Genomic DNA, 22,311 nt, shown 5'->3' on the forward strand with positions numbered 1-22,311 from the left:
ATTGAATAAATACCCTCAGGTTTATTTGATTTTCTAAGATCAGTATTTCTTCAGTGCAGATTTTAATTTCTGGAATTTTGGGGTTATTTTGGGGGGTTAAAAATAGTAACAAATCATAAGTGTTATTCTAAGTTTACATGTAGTGTGAGAAGTGAAAATGGTAATATCGTGTGTGTGTATGTGTGTGTGTGTGTGTGTGTGTGTGTGGGCAGAGTGGGTAAGATTACTGGCTGCACTTAGATCAATAACTCACACCAACCAGAAAAGGTATGCATATTGCTACTTTCTACTGTGGACCACGTGCAGAGAATAAGAGGCGTATTTATCTGTATTCAAGTCGAAATTGTTAGAAATTTTCTTTTCCCCTTTCCTTGCTTGTTTTTGACTCAGCTAGGAAGTTGAGTGTTTCCAAAATGAGACTAGGGTATTTTCAAATAGTTTTGCAGCTGTAGTGTCTGAGAGGGCTAGACATCCTTTATTTGAATACCATAGCACTGTTTAAGTAACATGAAACTTTCTAGTGCTTAACTGATAGATTGTGTTCTTTTGGCTAAGTAGAGATATTTCAGGACAGTGGAACTATAGTGGAGTATATTACACTGAGTTGAAATGTGTTGCAAAATGAAGATGATTTTTTTCCCCCCACCCCATTTAGTAATAATCTGAAGTGTTGTGTTCTCTTCATCTTGAGGCTGTTCTGCAACATCTTGTTGCCACTTGCATTTGCTCASTAAGTATCACAGTCTGGCCATAGCTATGAATTGAATATGAAACTTCTAAGAAAACTTCTACCAAGCAAATATTGGGGCTGCCTTTAGTTTGGAAACAAGCTAGCAGCATCAATGAGAAGGAACTGTTTATATCTGGAATRTTATGTCATTTGTTGCTGGAAAACTCAAAGCAAGCTATAGCCAATATGAGGAATTTTATTTTTGACCTTCCAAGGATGGCTGCTCATCTCTTTCGTTGTGGGGGCAGGGTAGAGAAGTGAAGATGCAGATAATATGCCTTGAGAGTTTGGAAGACATGTTTGTTAAAAACTGGTATAATATGAGTGTCCAAAAACTTGCTGCTCTTGAAAATTTAAGTTGTGGCTTACTTTGAGAAGTTGCCTATGTATGATTGAGAGAGAAACTTTAAGGTTTGGCAAAATTCATTGTTTAAATGTAGGAATGTAAAGAAATGCTCGGGGAGAATGGGAAGATAACTTTTTTTTTTCCCCTGATGTCATTAAATATATTTTATTGAAAAATGTAGTAATCCTCTTAAAGTAGTTGTAAGYTGTTTTCATAAACAAAACAAAGTCACATAATATGAGTTTGTACCCTGATCAGCTGCAAGTGTCTGTTTAAGCTTCAGTATCATGTCCTGGAATCCAGAATTCAATGTGTTTTATTTCTCAGGGAAGTGTTAGGTATTGCAAGTGAGGCTAAGTTAAATACCTGTCTATTGGGTGCATTCCCGGACACACATCCTGTTATGGAATATGTAGGATGTAAATACTTATAAATGACAGGTTTGTAGTAATATATGTCACAGTGTAGAGCCTAATGAATCACTTCCCCTCCCCCCCACCCCGATTCTCTGGCAAACTTCTAATGTTTGTTAGGGATCAACAAAATGATAAAAGATACTGATTTGCTCTTTTTACAGGAATGAGAGTGCTATTCCTCTTTCAGTCCTCCATGAAAGATACGGAAATCTGAGTTTAACTTGTTTATAGTGTATAGTGTAGGCTAGATATTATTAAAGCAGATAAAAATTTCTTTTGATTGATACTGCATCAGCCAAAGCAGAGAGTAGTTGCATCTAACAAGATAGTAATAATATTACGTTATTATGTAATAGTCTCATGTAATTCCTGAAAAATAATTTCAATTTTTTTCCCACTGTTTGTGCTGTTTTTGCTTGTTTATTTTTTCATGTTATGTGATGGTGGGGGTTTCTAGTAGTAGCTTGAAAATGAAATAAAAGCATACTTAGATATGCAGTGACAGACATTTGTGTAAAGAAAAGATGGCAGAGTTCCTGCGTGTACATCAGCTCTTTAAAGGGAATGGAATTTCTGAACCTTGAAGAGCATATTAATATTGTATTAAAAATATTTTCTTAAATTTACTTTGCTATAGGGGGAACCTTGTAATCCAAAAGAGGTTTCCACTTAACTCTTTTAAACACCAGCACAAATGTGAGGGAAGCAGTATGATTCCAACAAAAAATAGGCCACTTGGAAAAGTGTAAGCAAATACATCTGTAGAGAACACGTGCTGTTGTTTAACAGTGTATATACCAGTATAATGTATAACACTGTGTGGTCAAGTTTTCCCCTCCCCCCCCCTCCCCCGGTGACAAAATTTTAGGAGAAGAATGTTAATATATAACTCTACAGTATATGGCAGTAATAATTGCCACTTTGTCTTGTCTTGTGTATCCTGGAACAGAGTGTCTCTGTAGTTTTGTGTTTGTGGGACTGTAATGGTGATAATATTAAATTATAAATAGGAAAAATTAATGAGATAGAGAAAGTTATAGTGGAAAAGCACACAGGTACTGGATTCAGATCATTCATTTAAGGGGTTCAGTGTTTAAATATAACTTGGATAAAATTCAGGTGAATGGTGTATGAATATTTTTGAAGGGCAATTAGAGTAAAAAAGATCAGACACTATAAAAGRTAGTCTAGCTAGTTATTGCTGGGTTAAATTAAGAGGTGGACAGTGGACTCAATATTAAAAAAAAGAAAAATCCCCCCCCCCATTCCCTGAATTTGAGATATCCTTCATTATAGAAAGTTATGAAAAGCTTTGCTATAAAGCACTTTGGTTGTTCCTTTACAATCTTGTTTGAAAAGAGGAAAGGCTGACTAGTGTTAGCAGATGGTATCTTGATAAAACCATTTTGCTTTAAACTTACCTGTTTWTTGGCTGGCTGACTCTTTTCTTGCTGCTTTAACTCTTCCTTGTAATCCTAGTAGTACTGTGTCCTGGCTACCCACTCCTGCAGAAGAGRTTTCAAGTAGAATAGTCCCTGGAAGCTACAGTTCTGTGTGGTGGAGTGTGACTGTGTGTGTTTTTTGGGGCTTGATTTTTGTTTTGTTTTTGGGGTGTGTGTGTGTGTGTATTTGTGAGGGGAGATGAATTTCATTTAATCATCAAACTTTAGGGGGGAGCTGCATCTAATAGTGGAAGGGCGCTRAGAGGAACTGTTTTGAAGTTACTTTATTCTTCCATTCCTTCTCTTTTCAGCTTCTTGGAAATAGAGCTGTGCTGAACTTTTACTATGCTTTAGAGGAACAATTCTTTGCCATACTGGGTCCTTTTGGGTTCCAGAACAGAGTAAGAGTACTACTCTAAGAATGCTTAGTACAAGAATATGTAATTTGGTTTGGAAACTCCAAAAGGTGTGCTAGAGCTTGTATCATGATAGAATACAGTATTTTGGTTTTCAGTCAAGATGGGAAGGGAGAAATAGGTGTTTTGCCTTGCTTGGGATGAAGGTGTACATGTGATTAGCTCAGTTGGTTAAAGCATGGTACTAATAAAGCCAAGGTCGTGGGTTCAGTCCCTGTGTGGGCCRCTCGCTTGAGGGTTGGACTAGATCTTCAGAGGTCCCTTTCAACCTTACCAATTCTGTGATACTAAGGGGGGGGCTTATTTTTGTTTTTCTCTATGGATAGCGCTTCTTTCCCTCTCCTGCTCCTCGCCCAACACCCCCCCCCCTTAGCTTTTTGTCTGGAGGAAGCTTGTGGATGGATGGAGTGATCAGGCTGGCAGTAGTATCTGATTACACCTAAATGTGAGTATGACAGAGGGACAAACACATGAGGGTATAGAGGCTTAGTTGACACCAGAAGATGAAAAAGACAGGTGTCCCTGAAGGTGATTTTCATTTCATAGGTTAATATTCTGAAATTCACAGGTTTGTAACACAGATTATAATTACTAAAACAGACAATACTCCTGTGAAGCGAAAAAAAWTTTAGGTGGAATAATAATATTTCTGTTTTTACATGAGTGGAGTCTGATCTTTCCTCCCTTCCTCCTTTTTGCATTGAAAACAAWTTGAGTTTTCACTCTGTAACTGCATGTTATAAAACAAAACGAAATTTTGCCAGGTAGATTCTATAGCAACATTTTAGAAGATGTTAAACAGTAATTTTTCTTTCAGAACATCAAGAGTATCCTTGACTATATTGTTTTTATTTAATTATGGGGTATATTTTGCAGGAAAACCTAATCTATTACCAGTAAAACAGTCCGAGAAAGATCTGCTTTTCATTACTATTACTCTATCTGGTGTCACAGGAAATTTCAGTTATTGCAGTGATACTGATGTTAAAATGAGTATTGGAAAGAGTAACAAAATAAATAAGAATTAATGACTTGTATTCTAACCACTGAATGAAAAGATTGTTTTGCACTTAGTGTTTTCATTGCAGGACTTCAAGTGTTTCCTGTCCAGGAGTGACAGTAATAGGTCTGGCTGTAATAATGAAACATTTGGCTGAACAAAGGGTGATACTGGGCAAGAGGGATTATATATGAGAGTTGATACTTCTAGGGTATGTGCAGGCCAGCTGTGTTCCAGTACTGTATCTTGTATATAGCTGTATTTTGTACATAGCTTTAATTTGATTGTGTGTCTATACTGTTGTTACTTTATAATGAATTAATAAATTTAAGTAAAATATTTGAGTGTTTAGGAGAGGGAAAAACCTCTGCATTGCTATTAAAGTGTAGTTGTACAGCATTTGAAGTTTAGTTCAGAAAATACAGCATACTTTCCAGCATGCTAGAAAGTGATTAATAGAGTTTTGATACTGGTGAGCGTTAGTTATGGGCAGTCAGTCAGAGGTCTGGCAAAACCTGAATGCATTTCTTCAGCCTATTTGAGGGGATGTTTAAATGTATACTTAGTTGATGGTGGCTGAAATAATCCTAGGGTGTGTACTAGGGCAAAGTCAGAGTAAAATTAAACTATATAATTGGAGGTATTCCAGTGAATACAGGTGGTGATGTCCTAGTGTTTGTAGTTTTTATTGTCTGACTATGCAAGAGAGATTCAAAAAAAAGTCAAAACAGAGAATCAACAAAATTATGTGGCTATTAGCTGCCCCAGAGATGCTCATTTTTTTTTCTAAAACTTGCTAAAAACAAATATCAAGAGTGGAATGAAAAAACTCAGTTATCTCTAGCTTTTCTCTSTAATTTGTGTGATAGGATGGTCTGGTCAGGTAAAGAAGACAGCACTCTTTCTATAGTTGAACAGGATCGCATTAAAGCACTGAATTATACTGTCTAACTTCCCCTCTTAATATGTGCAGACTCCCTTAAGTGTCTGTTAGCTAATAGTTTGGCCCAAAGGGCAATTTTGTTAGCTGTTACTATAGGAAAATGTGTGTGGTTTTTATTTAATTGTGACTCTTTTATACATACTGTAGTAAAGACTTTACTACAACTGTACAATTGATGACTAAACCTAGAATATCATCGGTTTCTAATTTTCCATGCAAACATCTAAATTTTAAAGCAGAAAAAGCTGCTGTGTTTGTATTCATTTTCTGCAAAGCTCCATTTGTGTCACTGATGTTTTTAAGATTGTATTCTTCTTCACGAGGATAATGCTATTTTCAGTTTGTACTCAAATGGTTAAAAAAAAAAAAGCTGTGTAGTTAATTTGCATTGTGCTCAGCTGTCCCAGTTGTGTTTGCAAGGCAATACACTCCAGTAATTCTAGAGTTATTGTCTACATAAATGTACCTGCTCTTTGTTTTGGTGAATATGCACTTTATAAAAGTAGTTTTACAGCAGGAGGAAGCGAATGAACCCTAGTAATCCATTTTTCTGGAATCTCTTGAACAGGGATAGCTGGTATAGGCCRAGATACTAGATTTTTTATGGTTTCAGAAAAATATTATTATTTTTTTTTGAGTTTCTAAGAATGATAGAGGGAAAAAATAAAGGTCATTCTCCTAACAAGCTGTATTATCCTTCTTTAAGTGTAGGTGAGCACTGAATGGCCAACAGAAGGCAGTGAATTTAAGACAGAAGAATTATATGGAATTGTACAAAAGTTATGATATCTGGTAGCAAGAATTTAAATTGAAAAAAAAATAAGATAAAATATTGCTATTTTAATTTTGCGTCGTTGCTGTGAACTTAGTTGTAAATCCAGTAGTTTTGATATCTGAAAACTGCATAAACCAGTTGCGGATCACACTAAAATCTAAAGAGTGGTGAGATGGATAATGAAACCAAATTATATATTTTTTTGTATTCATTAGTRAGCACTTCATAGTCCATATCATTTCCGGTTTTATTTCATCTCTTTTGCCTTCTATTGATCTTGTTTAAGAATTCTTGTTTCATACTGTCTAAGCTGGTGACCTGTTGCAGAGTAATATTATAGTGGTTAGTATCAGTGACTTTAAACAAGAAGTTAGAATCTTCTAAAGGTTGCAGCATAAAGACCTGTCTTAGTCCTCATCATTTTATAGGATAAATACCAATTATGGATTTTAAGATTTATACTAATGCTTCTTTGCAGATTGGCAAGAAGTATTTTCTAGCTTTAGTTATCTTGGGAGAAAGCAGTTGAAATAGGCATTATGGGATTAATTGTATCTCTCTCTCTCTCTCTCTCTATGTAGCTATCAAGTGCAAATCCTGTGTATGAGAAATTCTATCGACAGGTATGTATGTTTTGTTGAAGAAACAAATGTTTTCAYTCTTCATTTTAAATAAAACAGAATATTCTTTTGCTACARTCTTTAGTATGGCTAGCAGTGTGCAAACTACAGAAGYTCAAGGAAAACCACTGTATTAAAATATATTTCTGTAGCAGCTGACACTTGGGTCAGAGCTATATTAGTATAAATTTAAGATTGGTTATAAGATGGCTTGTGTAACTTGCTAGGGAACTACAATCCATTGTATCACATGAATTGCTTTTCCAAGTGTAACAGACTTGGTTCTTGGGATGAAGTAAATTTTTGCTAGATACTATGCAGTTATGTTCTTTTTTTCCTTTTGATAAATGAAGCTGAATTGTTTTTACAGTCCAGTTAGTGTTATCTAGGACCTGCATCTCTTAGAGTATCCTCAGAAGTTCTAACAGACTACTCTGAGTGAAATTTGGATGGAAGGCCACTAACAAAAGAATGAGTATAGTTCTTGTAGCTTGACTCTACAGAGATAAACCTTTCAATCGTAGTATTAGTTTCATCACGTATCTTTTATATTTTGATACAGCRAAGATGTTTCGATTACTGTATTATATCAGTATTTCATATCATGTGCATAATATCCATTATATAAACACAAATATACAAAAACACCTTTAAGGAAACTTAAATCTAAATGAATGATTGTATAAAACAATACAAATGTATTTTTTTAAAAATAAAAGGTTGAATAACTTATGAAGCCTTATTAGGAAGACTTTTTTTCTGCTTTGTGCAGCTGTTAAAGCTTCTGATTGCTTGTTGTAAGATGGGATGTACTGTATATGACCTTTTTATTAAGAAACTTCTGGGTATCAATATTGAAATGTAGCCCACMTGCTGGGAAGAGAGAAGACTGTGCTGTCCAACAGCACTATTTTTGGACTGTGCTTAGGGTGTTGGTCCCTTTATCAGATGCATAAAATGGAGATAAAATGTACAACCTTGAAAGTTTGAGCTTTCCCTTCTACTTTAAGAAGGATTTTTCTCTGCTAGACAAGAGTAGTTTTGAAGCTCCTGAACAAGGAGAGTTTACTTTGATCAAAGTTAGGGTGGCTGCAGAAACCAGCTTGAAGAATATAGGAAACARTTGTCATCCTCACAAAACTGTTTTCTTTCTCTGATCCAGTCTGAAGGGCAAGCCTAGTATGTGTCTGTCTCYAGGAAATGAGTTAAAGGCCTTAGGAGACTCCCATATTATGATGATTATTCCAAGGTCATAAGAAAAGACAAGGGACTCATTTTCTCCATGTTGGGCTTCTTAGCTCAATACTGTTGACTCTTTCTCACTGACTTGCATAATCATCCCACGTGCCTAATCTGTTTTTTCCTCCTGATTTGCAATTGCTTAACCATGGAAATCTGAAGCAAAAAGTTGAATACAAAGATTGAATTTGAGTATAAGYATGATGCTGCTTCCTAAGTCATTTAATATCTTGCATTTGTGGGAATATGTACAGCCTAGTGTAATTGCAGTACTATTTGTCGTATAGCACCCTTTCATTCCTCTGCAAGAAAGGAGATTTCCTCAAACCTGATATTACTGTTGGTTAAGTTGTGCGGGTRGACCTGATTTCTGCAGGGTTACTTTTCTGACTTGGCTCAGTCAAAATTCTTGCTGCTAGCATTTGTCCCAAAGAGTGAACTTTGGAAGATATTTTGTCTAAAGATTTCTACTTGCACTATAAAACTTTTTCCTTCCCTTCCTTATATAGGAAGGCACCAACTTTTAGAAAAGAGATGCTACAAAGACTTTCTCCACTTCCTGTCTTCTAGTGCTGGTAGAACATGTCTTTATTTTTTTTCATATCAGAAGTGCTTAGGAGCATTCTGTACAAATTGAGAAGAAATTCGTCACCTGAAATAACTCTGATGCTTAGTACTCTTCCAGTTCCATCACAGACTTACAAAGTAGTTCATCTTGCATGATGTTTYGTGAAATGGATATAGAGKTTTTTTTTCTTTTTTTTTAATGAGAGAATTATTTGTGATGCAGTTGAAATCTTAACCTTTTAATCAGGATTTTTTTCTTGTTAAATAAAAGATTTTTCTGTGTTTGACCTGTAGACTTGCTGTCAAAATAAAGTGAGATTAAAGGATAAGCTTACATAAATAATAAAGTAGTTGGCAACTTCTTAAATATGTAATGCAGCATAGCACATAAACAGTATGTAYATGCTGCTGATTTCTTGACAAATTCTGAGCTGAAGTACTGCTCATGTTACTTTGTGACCTAATGACATTGAGCATACTTTTTTAAACAATCATTTCTGATCCTGTGGAACACACCTGCAACAGCGGGGTTGTCTGCTGATACAGGTATGAAAACAGCTTGTTTGCTGATCAGAGAAAAAGCTCTCCCAAACTGACATATCACTGACAAATACCAGCAATCTTCTCAATGTGATAGTGCGGAGAACTGGCTTACATTTAACCATTTCAATGCATAGTAAGTATGCTTAGCCCAGCATTCAAGACTCGGTAGTCTGTAAAAAAAAATTTTTTTTGAAAATAGCCCTATAAAAATAGTAATTAAAACCCAGAGAATTAGTTGCACAGAAAGAAACTGTACATAYTGGGCCAAATAAGAAGCCTGCTTAAATCTCTTGAAGTTGCTTTTCGCTGGGTTGAAGGTGAAGAAATTAAAGATAAATGCAGCCAATACTGTGTAGCTCTGTGACTTTCCTGAAAGAGTGGCAAGTCCTAGGCTTGAAAATAAGATGTTTTCACATCTATATTACATGATGTTTTCTGAATTGTTTTTGAACATCTTTTGCCTACTTTTAGAAGCAAAAATATCTCTTGACRACCTTCATTTGCTGTAGCATGTTTTTAAAATGATGTATTATCAAGGCCTCTTATGTAACCTTTCATTAACTAGTTTGTGAACACATCTTTGGAAGCACCTCATGCTGTGCCTTTGAACTTGGAAGACTGGTCTTTTGTTCTACACAAAATATTGAATTTAGTCTTTACTTAAACAAAACTTTGAGACTGTAGGTGATTCTTTCAAGTATAGGCTATTTTTTTTGCTGTATTCTCCCAATCCTTGCTGTTCTAACTGAAGCCTCAGTTCACACTAGCCATTCTCAGGCTATTCTGGGGACAGCTGTGACTGAGTGTTCAGCAATTGCTTAAAATTCAGAAGTGGAGAGAGGAGAAGGAAAATAAAAACACTGAGAAAAATCAAATGCTAGTATCAAGTTATTCTTTCTGTGCATGTACTTCACTTTTCCATGCATATTCATTTATTTGTACAATTTCGGTTTTGGTTCTCTATCTCTCCCCAGGAAATGGAGAAAATAAGTGACCTTTGCCTCTTTTCTGTTCTTCAAAATGTTTGTCATGTCTCAAATTCTTCAGAGTTCAGGGCATCTCAGTCCATTGTAGACTTAGACTTTGTTTTTGAAGATTAATATTATATAATTCTAATCTACAAAATACAAGATATAATTTGATCTCCAGATCTTTTAGAGCCTGTACAACTATCTTTCTGGTGTAGTAAATATGGACAGTTTGACTAAAGACGCCCTTCTTAGTCTGTTCTTCCATACTACATGTCCATGATTTATTAGTCAACAACATTCCCATAGTCCTCATATGGCCAGTTCTAAGTATAAATTAATAACGCTAAATGTACAACCTCTTTCTATGTATCTTTTTTTTGCTTTAGACTCTTAAAGAACGCATGGCTTTCCCTCTATTTTTCCTTGTTCACATGTCTGTGGCACAAGCTTTACTACTTTATTCTTTCCATTTGAAGGTATAGTTGAGGTACTGTTTCCTTTCAGGAACTTGAATAGTGATCTCTTTTAATGACCTCTCTTCAGATCCAGAGAAATGTGTGCTGGTAGTTTGGTATTCTGCCAAAATTGTCACTAACTTCTTCAGTGTGTAAATGAACTTCACTTTGGAAGAGGGAAAYGCTTACTCTCTACAGTGGAATGGTAAAGGATATCTTCAAATAGATYCTTTTTTTTTTCAGAGTGTAACTGAGCATTCAGAGCATTCTAAGCTGGACAATTAACTGTAACCAAACTCCGGGATTTCTTTGTCCCTACAAGTCCAATGTTGTGTAGGCATCAAAGAGAAAATCTGCAATTTTAAAGGGCTAATTAGAGAATTTCGGATGGTGACCTAATGTGAAAAGTTTCTCTCTACTGTATAACTTGAGAAAGTTTTGGGCTTTTGTCTGTACTTGAAACTGGAGAACCTGAAATCCAGGTGTAATCAAAGATTGTAAATTTGCAACAGCAGACATTTGATTTGCTTGCCTGTATGTTAGTGTTTTGTCTCACTTTAAGTGGAATTAATCTAGATCTTCATTTAACGTGATTTGTGAGAGGATTTGTGTTGAGATGCTAGCTTTCAGCTCAGGAGATCTGAGTTAACTTGCTTGCTTCTGCCCCAAACTGGATGGTCTTGGTAAATTTTTTATTCTCCCCTTGTCTTAGGTGTCTACTGACAGATGGTGATAATAGTAATGATTTTGCTGGAATGCTGTAAAACATTGTGTGAGAGATGCTTAGATATTACAGTAGTCGACTTCCAAGGCCTGTCATATTAATAGTAAATAAGTTTGAATCAGCTAGTTCAAAAATGTGACTTCTAGTGTAAAATTTTGTTTTTAATGAGACTGCCTTTTTAAAAAAAAAATCTGAAGATTATTCACAAGTTACTACATTAACTTGAGCATCGATTCAATTCCTAACTTGTGATGTGGATTTTTTGTTCTCCCCCCAGGTTGATTCTGCTAACACTGGAAGAGTGTTAGCTTCTGATGCAGCTGTTTTCTTGAAAAAGTCTGGGTTGACAGATTTGGTACTTGGAAAGGTATTTATTGACTTAAGGACTCTTACTTAATTATCCTATCTCTTGCTTCAGTTAATATGCTATGTAAATTAAAGTGGACYGACATGATTTATAATCTTCCTTTGCCAGCTTCCTCTCAGTGTTATAGAGCATCTTTGTGTCTTCTCTTTTTATGTTTTAGATTTGGGACTTAGCTGATACTGATGGCAAAGGTATCCTGAATAAACAGGTAAGACTGTTTATGTGATGAATGAGAGCCTTTCAATTACTTCAACTATTAACAAACTTTGAAATAAGATAAAAGTTTAAAACTCTGGTTCAGGAAGGCAATTACTGTAATTGGTATCTTCTCATTTCTTTTTACTAGAACATGTATTCCCCATTTCATTTTAAATGGCAGTAGGTTACACAGCCTTCAGCTACTTGATCTGTTTTCTTCAAGTCATTAAAACAAGCCTTTATTTAGCTGTGCAATATAATACACTGAAAATTGAAGACTAACGTACTATACACTGTATTACTATGAATGTAACTCTCTGTTATCTTGGAGGAAACTTATTGCAGAAACACAAATTTTAGTAAAACTGTTTTCTTTTAAAGATTCTTACTTATCTAATTTTGATGGATTTCACATCAGTACATTTTGTTTTGAGTTACTATTCCTTAGTTGTAAGTAKAAGCTGTATGTCAGTCAGACTTGCGTATTGGTGTTATGTATATAGTGTGATCTGCTCAAAAGCTGTAATATGTTTTTTGCCCTTTGATGGTTTGAAGCATGATCACTTAGCCCATAGAGAGCTGCTTCACTCTATAGTAGAAAAAGGAGGAACTGTAGCATCTAATAAACACTTTTTTTTTCTTTCCTTCTCCAAAACCTTTTGTTTTGGCTGATGCCTTTTGTGCTGTACTTTTCTTCCCTCTCATTTCATCAACCACTGCCTTTGGGATCAGCTCAGTTCTTCCAAGATAAACAAATGTAATTGCTACTTTAATGTTCACTGCTCTGCCCTGAAAGAACTGAGTGCTGAAAAATTAAAGCTAATTACACTAGCCAAGAAGCTGCTGAACACTTGGAGATGGTAATTAGAAACTTTGCCTCACTGGAGGAATTGAGCAGTTTCTGACTGCTGCTTTCTCTGACTTTGTGACCCTTTTTGCAACCACTTGCAGCCTTTTATGTATGTAGCAATACTAGATAAGCTATTTTTCTTCTCTTTTTTTTTCTTTTTGAAATTTGAAATGTATTTTTCGTATAATAATTCTTAAAGTTTTCTTTTTTCCCCCGTAGGAATTTTTTGTGGCTTTACGACTTGTAGCATGTGCACAGAATGGATTGGATGTTTCCCTGAGCAGTCTTAACTTGCCYGTTCCTCCACCAAGATTTGTAAGTTTTTTTTTTTTWAWKGGRAAWKGSMAWTYMWTTWAAAAAAAATGCTTTTAAATGAACAAATGGGAGAGTTGTTTAAAATAAACCTCAAATATTTCTGAAAATAATGTAGAGGAGAGGAAAAGGGGCCATGTGGAATAAGAGTAAGGTATTGCATGTTCTAGTGGGAATTTAAGTGTCAAATTGTGTGAAATTAGCACTCATAAACACTACCACATTCTATCTTTAATAGAATAAGCATTTTAATTTTTTTACTCTAAATTTTATTATCCTTAATTAGGGCACAAGTGATTAAAATGCAGTTGTAGCTTTGAGAAGTAGTGCCCCCTCAAACAGGGGAATTGCTTTACAAAGTCAGAACCATTTCCTTTCTCATGTGTGGTATTTTTTGTGTTCTGTTTTTCACTAGACTGATACTAGTAGTCCTTTGCTACTCAGTGGAGCAGCATCAGCTGATGTACCATGGGCTGTTAAGGTAAACTGTGATATGTAAAGATCAGGCTATTAGCTAGAGTTATTATGTGGTTTGAAATAAAATACAAATCTTTTTGAAGAAAGCATAGTGATATTAATAGCTATAGTTCATCAAGAATTCCTGTATATAAAATTAAGTTCTTTAATGTCAATTACCATTCCTGTCAAATCTGTAATTGGGCTAATAGACCTTCTGGTCTATTATGCTATTAAAATATTAAAAACACTTGTGAAATCTTTTCACTTTGAGAAACTTGTTTTATTGGGAATAATAATCTGAAGCCTATTACAATAATTGAAGACTAAATCTCATTGGGATTTGGATGAGTCTCTGACTGAAAATAAAATATTTAAAAATAAAAAATTCTCTATATCAACAACTGCAAGGTGTGTTTCTCCCACTGTAATTTTTTTTTTCTTTTTAAAAGTTAATACTCTTGAAATAAATACTGCTTTTTAGGTTGTGAGTGTGACTAGGCGTTCACATAAGTAGTATTTGTTTCTTCTGCTCCTGCAGCTGGAAGACAAGGCCAAGTATGATGCCATTTTTGATAGCCTAAATCCTGTGAATGGACTGTTGTCAGGTGATAAGGTGAAACCTGTACTCCTTAACTCAAAACTGCCAGTGGACATCTTAGGACGAGTAAGAATGTCTTTTTACTGAATTGTTAATTCACAAAATCGAAACTGCACTATAYTCATTATCTATTCAAATTTAAGATCTGTATTTATAAACCTAACTACTAAATACTGAGTGACAGCACACTTTCATGCAATTGTTCAACTGTAAAAGTATTCTTTGATATTTTGATAGTCACCTCTTGCTATAATGCATCTGTTTTGTTTACACTTTAAGACTTGGTTTAGGACAAGGTGCCATTAATGCCCGCTCCATTTAGGACAGRGTACCATTAATGCTCGCTCCTTGCTTCTTGCTCACTCCTCTCTTTTACACAGTTTATATGAAAGTATGTTGCTGACTGAAAACAAATACTGTTAGGTTGATAGCTTGGGATATAATGCAGRGAGGTTGTTCTCACTGTTGTTTTTAATGAAGTTTTAAATAGAGAACCACTTAGTGTAGGCAAACGTTCTTATATTCTGTTTTTTATTGTTAGGTGTGGGAATTAAGTGATATTGACCGTGATGGAATGTTGGATCGAGATGAGTTTGCAGTTGTAAGTATCTTGTTCTTCTGCATTTCGGAGTTTTGAAAACCTAATGGCAAGGGCTTAAAACGGGTGCATTGTGCTAATTTTTTGACGGTTTGTGTGGTTTCATTCATTGCCTTTATTCAGATACCTAAAGCAAGCTTTAATACTAGTTAATGTTCTTGTCGGTTTATTCAGTTATTGTCTCACATTACGCAACAATAACTTTCTTTGTGGGCCAAATGAACCRTTAAAAACTTAGACCTGCAATCTGCTATGCCACATGAGACTGAGTATTTTCACTGAGTAACAAGTCTTAGCTTAGCCTTTAATGYTTGTGTACTTGATGCCTCAAGATATCTTTGAGTTTTAAGTATCTTTAAGTGTCTGAAGTTTTAATTCTTCAGAATTTTAAGTATGTATAAATTCTTCAGAAGTTCACACCAAGGCAGAATTTAAACCCTGTTTATGACAGACCTGGTGAAATAATTTAGGAATCACTAAATAAGATTGTTTTTCCCCAGGAGACAGCGAATGAGGGAAGTGTAGAAGACTCTTGCTTTTGAAGGCTCTATAAGCTTTGAATGTGATAGTAACTACAAATTAACTTTTTTCTCAAACTTCAAACTCAGTTGTTTCTTATATGTAAATAGAGAGCAAGCAGTTATGCAGTCCATCTCAGAGAGACGAACTTATTTTAGTAGAGAAATGTCTAACCTTAGGTTAAGGTTCAGATAGGCTGACACAATACCTTAAATGCATTCTGCCGTGAAAATATCTTGAAAAAATAATGCAACCATTCTGTCCTCAAATGGAATTTAATTGTATGTTTTGAAAGCTGGTCTTCTCAGTTTTCTGCAAACTAAACCATTGCTCATCATTTCAGAGTCAAGATCAAARAAGAAAAAAAGAAAAACTGTTTAATTGACAGACATTGTCATTACCATAATGTCCAGAATTGACATTATGGACATCCTTAAAACCTTGCTTTGTTTTTTATTAACGTAAATATGTTAGTGAGAGACAGATTTCTTCTTGTTTCTGCTGCCCTATATATATTTTTAAGAAAGGGTAACAGTTGTAAATGTTAGTTTTGTCAGGATTGTTCTGGTCATCTTTAGGCACTTACATGCTTCAGGTTCTTTTGAAACCAGTTTCTTTAAGTCCTTTGTGGTTAACTGTTATTAAACTTTATTTCCTGTATTATCCTGTGGTAAGCAAACTACAGAATACTTAGCTATCAAGTTGTTACTATTTATGCTGTAATTGTTCAGATTTTTTAGCTTTGAGATCAGGGAATTGATATGATGCTGTAGCTAAATGTTACAGGTAAATTAAATTGGCAATCTAAAATTAAATGTTTTTAAGTGCTGTTCTGTGTCTTGAACAACAGTCATAAAATTCTCAAAATATAAAATGACAGCAAAAGAATAGTCACTAAGCATAGTGTCTCTTGCAAGAATCATGAATTTAGAAAAATCAAGTGCTTGAACRGTTATAAAATCTCACAAATGGTAGTTACAAGCTTGGTTGTGGTTAGGARAATCAGTTTAAAGTTAAAGGTACTTCATTTGCTAAGCATCGAACCTAAAAAGTAGTGAAGTCAGTAGTGAAGCTTTAAGTCAGAAATCAGTAAGATAGAATTCAGTTAAGGGGGCTTATAAAGGGGAAACTTAATGAAAAGATGCTACAAAGTAATCTGTTAACTAATATTTTAATATGTGTTTTAATTTTCTCTATATATGCCTTGTTYTCATGATCAGGCCATGTTCTTGGTGTACTGTGCTTTGGAGAAGGAACCGGTGCCAATGTCCTTGCCTGCAGCTTTGATGCCACCATCCAAGAGAAAACCTGTTAGTATTCCAGGAGCAATGCCRTTAATTCCATCTTCTGTGTCTACTAAAGAATCTCATCAGTCCTTGCCACCTGTAGGTCTTCTAGCTGCCAAAACACCATTAGCACAGGTAAATTCTGGAGTGGTTTGGGGTTAAAAGATTTCTGTTCTTAATGCTGTGCTTTGGAATYTCTCTGTATGAAAAGTCTTGGTACTTTTTTTTTTTTTTAGTATTGATTGCCGTATTGATTTGTTGATTAAAATTGAGGAGGTTGATGGGAAGATCAGGTTAGGAGAAAGACTAATATAAATTTATCTTGTTTTACATTTTTGAATGCCTTCAGATATAAACATTTGGATGAAAAAAAAATCTTACCTAGTTAAGACTTTGAAGATACTTTAAAAATTATTTCAAAGCATCAAACTTGACCCAAAGATCAGAATGTTAAGAAAACAGTTCAGAAACAATGTTCAGTTACACATCTGGAGAGCATATARTTGTTCTGGCTGAAGACTGACTTGAATAGAGACAGATTCTTCCAGCAAATTAGTATCGGTGATAGGTGTGTATGTGCACTTGCATACATATGCATACATGCAGAGTTTGAAAAGGACATTAATAAAAACAGAATAGGTGAATGCAAGCACTGATGAAAGCACAGATCTTTTGTCTGGCATAGCCACTTAAATATGAGGTTTGTCTCAAATGTGGTCAAATGTGGTTATTAGGAAACTTGATCAAAAAAAAAGTGTCTTGTTTAATACTGATCACTTAAGAATCCAGAATTTAGGAACATTTACTGGTTCTTCCCTCTCCCCCTCATCCCCCCCCCCCAAATTTTTTTTGAGAAACAAGTATTAAGATAAGAATTACAGTACTTCTGGCCTAAGATGCTGCTTGGATGTTTGGGCACCCATATTTGAGTAGCCAATAAAAGTTTTGTACCTCTTGAGTCTGGATGTGTCAAGGTTTTCATCTGTCTGGTTTTTTGACTGCCAAAAGTRGTGTTAGCATATTTACTGCAAAGTAATGCCATCCTGGGCTGGTGTCTCAGAGTATGCTAATAGTCCTTGTACACCACAGTTAACATGTACCTGCGCAGCAGTTGAAGCCATTTTTACTGAAAAAATGCATCTTTATTTTACGGTAGCCTTGTGTTTGGAGCCAGGCTGCTGCAGGAAGAGATACTGCAAAAATTCCAATCTTACCTTGATGGGAGTATTCAAACCTATGATTAAGAATGTCCCAATTGTTTGGTGTCCRGACTTGACCAGTTCTTTAGTTCTTCCAGTTAAAGCTCTTCAGACATATAAAGAGGAATAAAACTGAAGAAGTTGAACAGTAAGCAGGAGGACTGTGACTCTGCAGTAGGGAGGCCCAACAGCCTGTTGGAGAAGGTCTTGGCTGCAGGGAATCATTGATGTGTAGACAAGGAAACAAAGCAATACCCACCAGCCTGAGTGCTTTACTGATGTAAATATTTTATCTCTGTTTTTGGACTTGCTTGCAGCTCTCTGTACATRTCTCTTTTGGGAGATAAAACTGATTCATGAGCTAGGCACCTATATCACTTTTTAAATCTGTGTTGTAGACTTTTGAATTATGTAACTCCTGAAAGTAACTAATCTGAAAACAGACCTCCCTTTATCTTACTATTGTTTTTTTTTTCCTTTCTATCCCCCGCAGTGGGTTGTATCACCTGTAGACAAAATGAAATATGATGAGATCTTTGTGAAAACTGACAAAGACATGGATGGCTTTGTGTCAGGTGTGGAAGCCAGAGAACTATTCTTGAAGACAGGACTGCCTTCTGCTCTGCTTGCACATATCTGGTAGGGAATTTTTCAGTGACAGCTGATTAGAAAATGGGATGGTTCTTGTTCATTCTCAGCACTCTTCATGGAAAGTGCTATGTTGATACTTCTGGAAAATTAAGGTTTCRTTTATTCAATAAGGTGTGCTCTGTATGAGTAGTGGTAATTTATTTGCTTCTCCTTTGGGACTGAAATGGGGGGAAAATGGGTTCATTCTATACATTATCATCTCCTAGCTAGAGCAGAGAAGGAGCCTGAGCAGAAATAGTTTAAAATTCCATACTTTGGGTAAACCTCCATATTTAAGGCATTATAGTGTTTCTCTGCATCTGAGCCCTGATGTGCTGTCGTACTCTGGTGATGAGAATTATGTGTGCAAAGCTTCTAGCATGCAAGACTTGAGGCCTGTGTAGTTCTGTAGCTTGGTAGTGAAATACACAGACTCYAGTAGTGATATCCACTGCTTTTGTTTGTTTGTGTTTTATGCCTCTACAGGTTATGATTCTTTCATAGGAAAAAAATYTGTTTTTCAAGATATGCTTAATATAATATCTAATTTAGGAAAATCAGATAAGTTAGTGTTGGCTATATGAGGCTTCTTTATTGGCAGGAGCTTTAGTTACAGATACTCAGATATTGCTAGTGACTCACAGATTTAATTCTTCCTTTAGGCAGATCCAAACCCAATGTAACTGAACTATATACCTTAGTATGCAAAGAGAAAATGATTGTGTATGTTGGAGTAATGTTTCCAGTTTATTAACCAGTTTATTAACTCTCCAGTTTATTAACTCTCCCACCACATCTTTTTAAATGCAGTGATATACACTAGCAATTTTCAGTTTTGAATGACAGCAAGTACAGCAAGCTGAGTGGTACTTGCAGAAACTAGGGTTTGATTTGTTTCATATCTGTACAGGGCTCTCTGTGACACAAAAGACTGCGGAAAGCTTTCAAAGGAACAGTTTGCTTTGGCTTTCTATTTAATTAATCAGAAGTTAACAAAGGGCATYGACCCACCTCAGGCTCTGACTCCAGAGATGATTCCACCTTCTGACAGGGGTGTCAGTTTACAGAAGGTAAGAATGGTTTTGGCATTTGGATATAAATCTCAAATGTAAGAAAACGTTAATTTCAGAGGCTACATAAGAAATAGATCAAGTACTGGCATACCTYAAATCTATCATAATATCAGAAGGAAAACAAGCCTTAATTACAAAGAAGGGACAAAACACTGCTCCATTCATGTTCCAAAATGAAGTTGCCATTTATTGCACCTGCCAACCAAGCGGAGAGATCTTATGTTGAGAAAGCATGATTTTCTACTTTGAAAGAATAATCCTCTTCCTGCCTGTTTAAAGAAATTTTAGTTTGCATCTGAAATAACATGCACAAGTTGAATGTTTTTCTCCTAGCATCTTTACAATTACCTTTTTTTACATTTCTTTTCAGAGGTCTCAAAATAATGTGAACTACTTAAAGTTGGAATCAGATACTTAAAGTTTCAAAAGTAAATGATCCAACTATTTTAAAGTTCAAAGACAGTTTAAATGTCTTCCTAGCCTGTCGATTGATACAGTCTACTGCTGGATTAAGATATATCTCAGCTGTTGAATTTGGAGTTATCAGAATAATAGAGGTCACAGCAAATTCTTACTTGTCTTACACATCGTAAAGTCTGATGTGGATTACCTTTTCTTGGTTGTGCAAAACATTGACCGAATTCTACAACTTTCTTAAACAGAATGAAAAATTTTTACCTGAAAAAAATAATTAGAAACTCAAAATTTGGCACTACTTTTGAGTTTCTGTAATCAGTATCTAATTTCTTTTTACATTCTGTTTTTAAAAAGTAATTGCTTTATTTGCAACTCTACTAATCTTTTTTGTATGTTTGCTTTCCTTTCTATGTCTCTTTTCTAGTTTGGACTGTTTTTTCCATTCTGCACCACTCTGCTTTTCATCTTTATTATTCTGTCAGTTTGTTAACTCTGCTTTCTCAAGGTTAGAGAATCTTTGCTTTTCTAATATTTACTGTCTGTTAGTTTAATAATGAGCATCCTTCTAAGACACTTAAATAATCATTGAAASAGCACAGCACTTCTCCGAAGTGTCACAATACGTTGCTATCTCAAAGTATTGCTSATTTTTAGTGCTGTTCATCTGGAACAATCCTGACTTGACACAGTGTATATTTAATTTACTTCTATGTAGAAAATGTTTTGTGGAGTGAATCTCTGTGGCTGTTGTGTTAATATGTGTTGCTTAAACTTAAAAGAGAAAACGTAGCGTCTTATCATACTGAAACTGCTAAGGAAGTCGTAACAGAGTACTTACCCAAAGTAATAGTTGACGCTTATAATTAGGACTAAGACCCTTGTTTTTACTGATTAYATTGCAGAAAATATAGTGATCAAAGTACATTAGACGAGATCAGCATTGTTTACTGCTATTCTGTGTGTATATTGTTTTCATAGAACTCTTAAAGACATCAGTTGAATTTTGCAGTGATTTTGCATTACTAACATACAAGATAAGAGTAAGAATATTTTGAAAGAAGGTAAGAGATGTCTTTTAGTTAGCTCTGTAAATCCTTACCGTGAATTCATTTTACTAGGTTGAGCTGAAGGTTCAGTTCATTTTGAGCTTTTTTAAAAGAGATACTGTCTTGTTTGTTGATATGAAAGAACTTCCTTGCCCAAGGTTATTGTTCAAGGATTGAATCAAAGAATAAGAGCAGTAGGGAGAGAATTCTTTTTAAGTGGCRTGGCTTAAGGAGTAAAAACTGTTAGGCTTCCTCTTCTGACTTGACAGATAAAAACAAATTAGCAGAAATATCAGTAAGTATAAATGTAAYGGATTATGTTTTTAGGGTAGGGAAAGTTATCTGACAATCTTTCTTGGTGGTAGATGTCCAGAATGTATATCCATGCRTATTGCTATTATCTAATACTTGGTTTCCTTACAGAATTTCATTACAATACCAGTGTAACTTCTTCAATTGTGAAACTTGAATGCAGATATCATAAATGGAGAAAAAGCAGCAATCTAATATTTGCTGTTTCTTTACCAGATCAGTCCTGTTTGTAGTTGCCAAATTTGCACTTGTGTTACTGGTTTTAAGGCTTAAAAGGAGCTTGCATAGAAGTTCTGAAGGAATTTGCACATATGAGTGAAAACCTGGCTTCCTCCATTCTGTCTTGGTTGACTCTTATACCTATCTTGAATTTAAAAACTAAAGCATTGTTTGCATATGTGTTGCAGTTTGTTAAATGTCAGTGAGTAGTTCTAACTTCTGTGTTTAACTTTTTGCCTTATATATTGAAGCTAAAAATATTTGCTTTTCTATTTCCTCTGCTCCATTTTTGTTGAAAATTTGAAAATGATATTGAACTTTTTTTAAGGTTTTATGCTAGACTTAATGTATGGAATTTGTTTAAAGGATGAGAGATGGAAACCCAGGAAGAACTTGAACTTCCATGTTTTCCTTCTGTCCCTTTATAGGCAAGGGAGAGGTTTCTCTCATTAGCAACACTATAAGCAACTTGATAAAACTCCTGACTAATATTGTTTTTAGGATAAAACTCAACTGTATATAAAACTTTCTGTTCTGCTGACTTGAGAAACTGTACGTTAACCCGTTTAAGAATGGCTGTATGTTTTTGATTCTCAGTTTGTGCCCTTTATTCTAGTAAAATCTGCACATATGATCTATAGTTCTGCTGAATAATGTTCTCTGCAACAGTACATTCAGATTTTCTGTTTTAGGTCTTTTGCTTTTCTTTTTTCGTCTTCTAAGCATAAGCTGAAATAAAGACTTAACAAATAATATCTTGGTATATTTCCAAAGAAACTTCAGAATTTAAAGATTCTTTGCGTTACTTCTGGGACCTGCTTTTTTTTTTTTAAATTAATAATATGTATATGTACATGTCCACTGAACTTTATATTTGTCCTGGGTAATTTTATACAAGGCTTGAAAGAAATGTCTATTTTATAGAAGGTAGAGTGAGTATGGCTTCCTAAATACGTTCATGTTGGGATAAGGCACACTTGAATGGTTGGTGTTTGCTAATTTGTGTCTTCAGTGTTTGTTCTATATCATTTATGTTTAATC

The 22,311-nt window shown here is 35.0% G+C and overlaps 1 protein-coding gene across 7 annotated transcripts in view; it reads left to right on the forward strand.

The window, feature by feature from the left end:
* EPS15 (epidermal growth factor receptor pathway substrate 15) overlaps positions 1 to 22,311 on the forward strand; it is a 55,608-nt gene that overhangs the window by 2,085 nt on the left and 31,212 nt on the right. For all 7 annotated transcript variants that reach the window (XM_085308045.1, XM_085308047.1, XM_085308049.1 and 4 more), the window contains exons 2-11: positions 6,650 to 6,691; positions 11,465 to 11,554; positions 11,715 to 11,762; positions 12,822 to 12,917; positions 13,330 to 13,395; positions 13,912 to 14,037; positions 14,513 to 14,572; positions 16,309 to 16,509; positions 18,067 to 18,212; positions 19,114 to 19,273. In XM_085308045.1, coding sequence (XP_085164171.1) covers positions 6,650 to 6,691; positions 11,465 to 11,554; positions 11,715 to 11,762; positions 12,822 to 12,917; positions 13,330 to 13,395; positions 13,912 to 14,037; positions 14,513 to 14,572; positions 16,309 to 16,509; positions 18,067 to 18,212; positions 19,114 to 19,273 — 1,035 coding nt within the window. The remainder of the gene's footprint in view (positions 1 to 6,649; positions 6,692 to 11,464; positions 11,555 to 11,714; positions 11,763 to 12,821; positions 12,918 to 13,329; positions 13,396 to 13,911; positions 14,038 to 14,512; positions 14,573 to 16,308; positions 16,510 to 18,066; positions 18,213 to 19,113; positions 19,274 to 22,311) is intronic.

This window comes from Rhea americana, unplaced genomic scaffold (assembly GCF_003343005.1).
Source record: "Rhea americana isolate MKP2758 unplaced genomic scaffold, rheAme1 scaffold_27, whole genome shotgun sequence".
In the NCBI taxonomy this organism is placed as follows: domain Eukaryota; kingdom Metazoa; phylum Chordata; class Aves; order Rheiformes; family Rheidae; genus Rhea; species Rhea americana.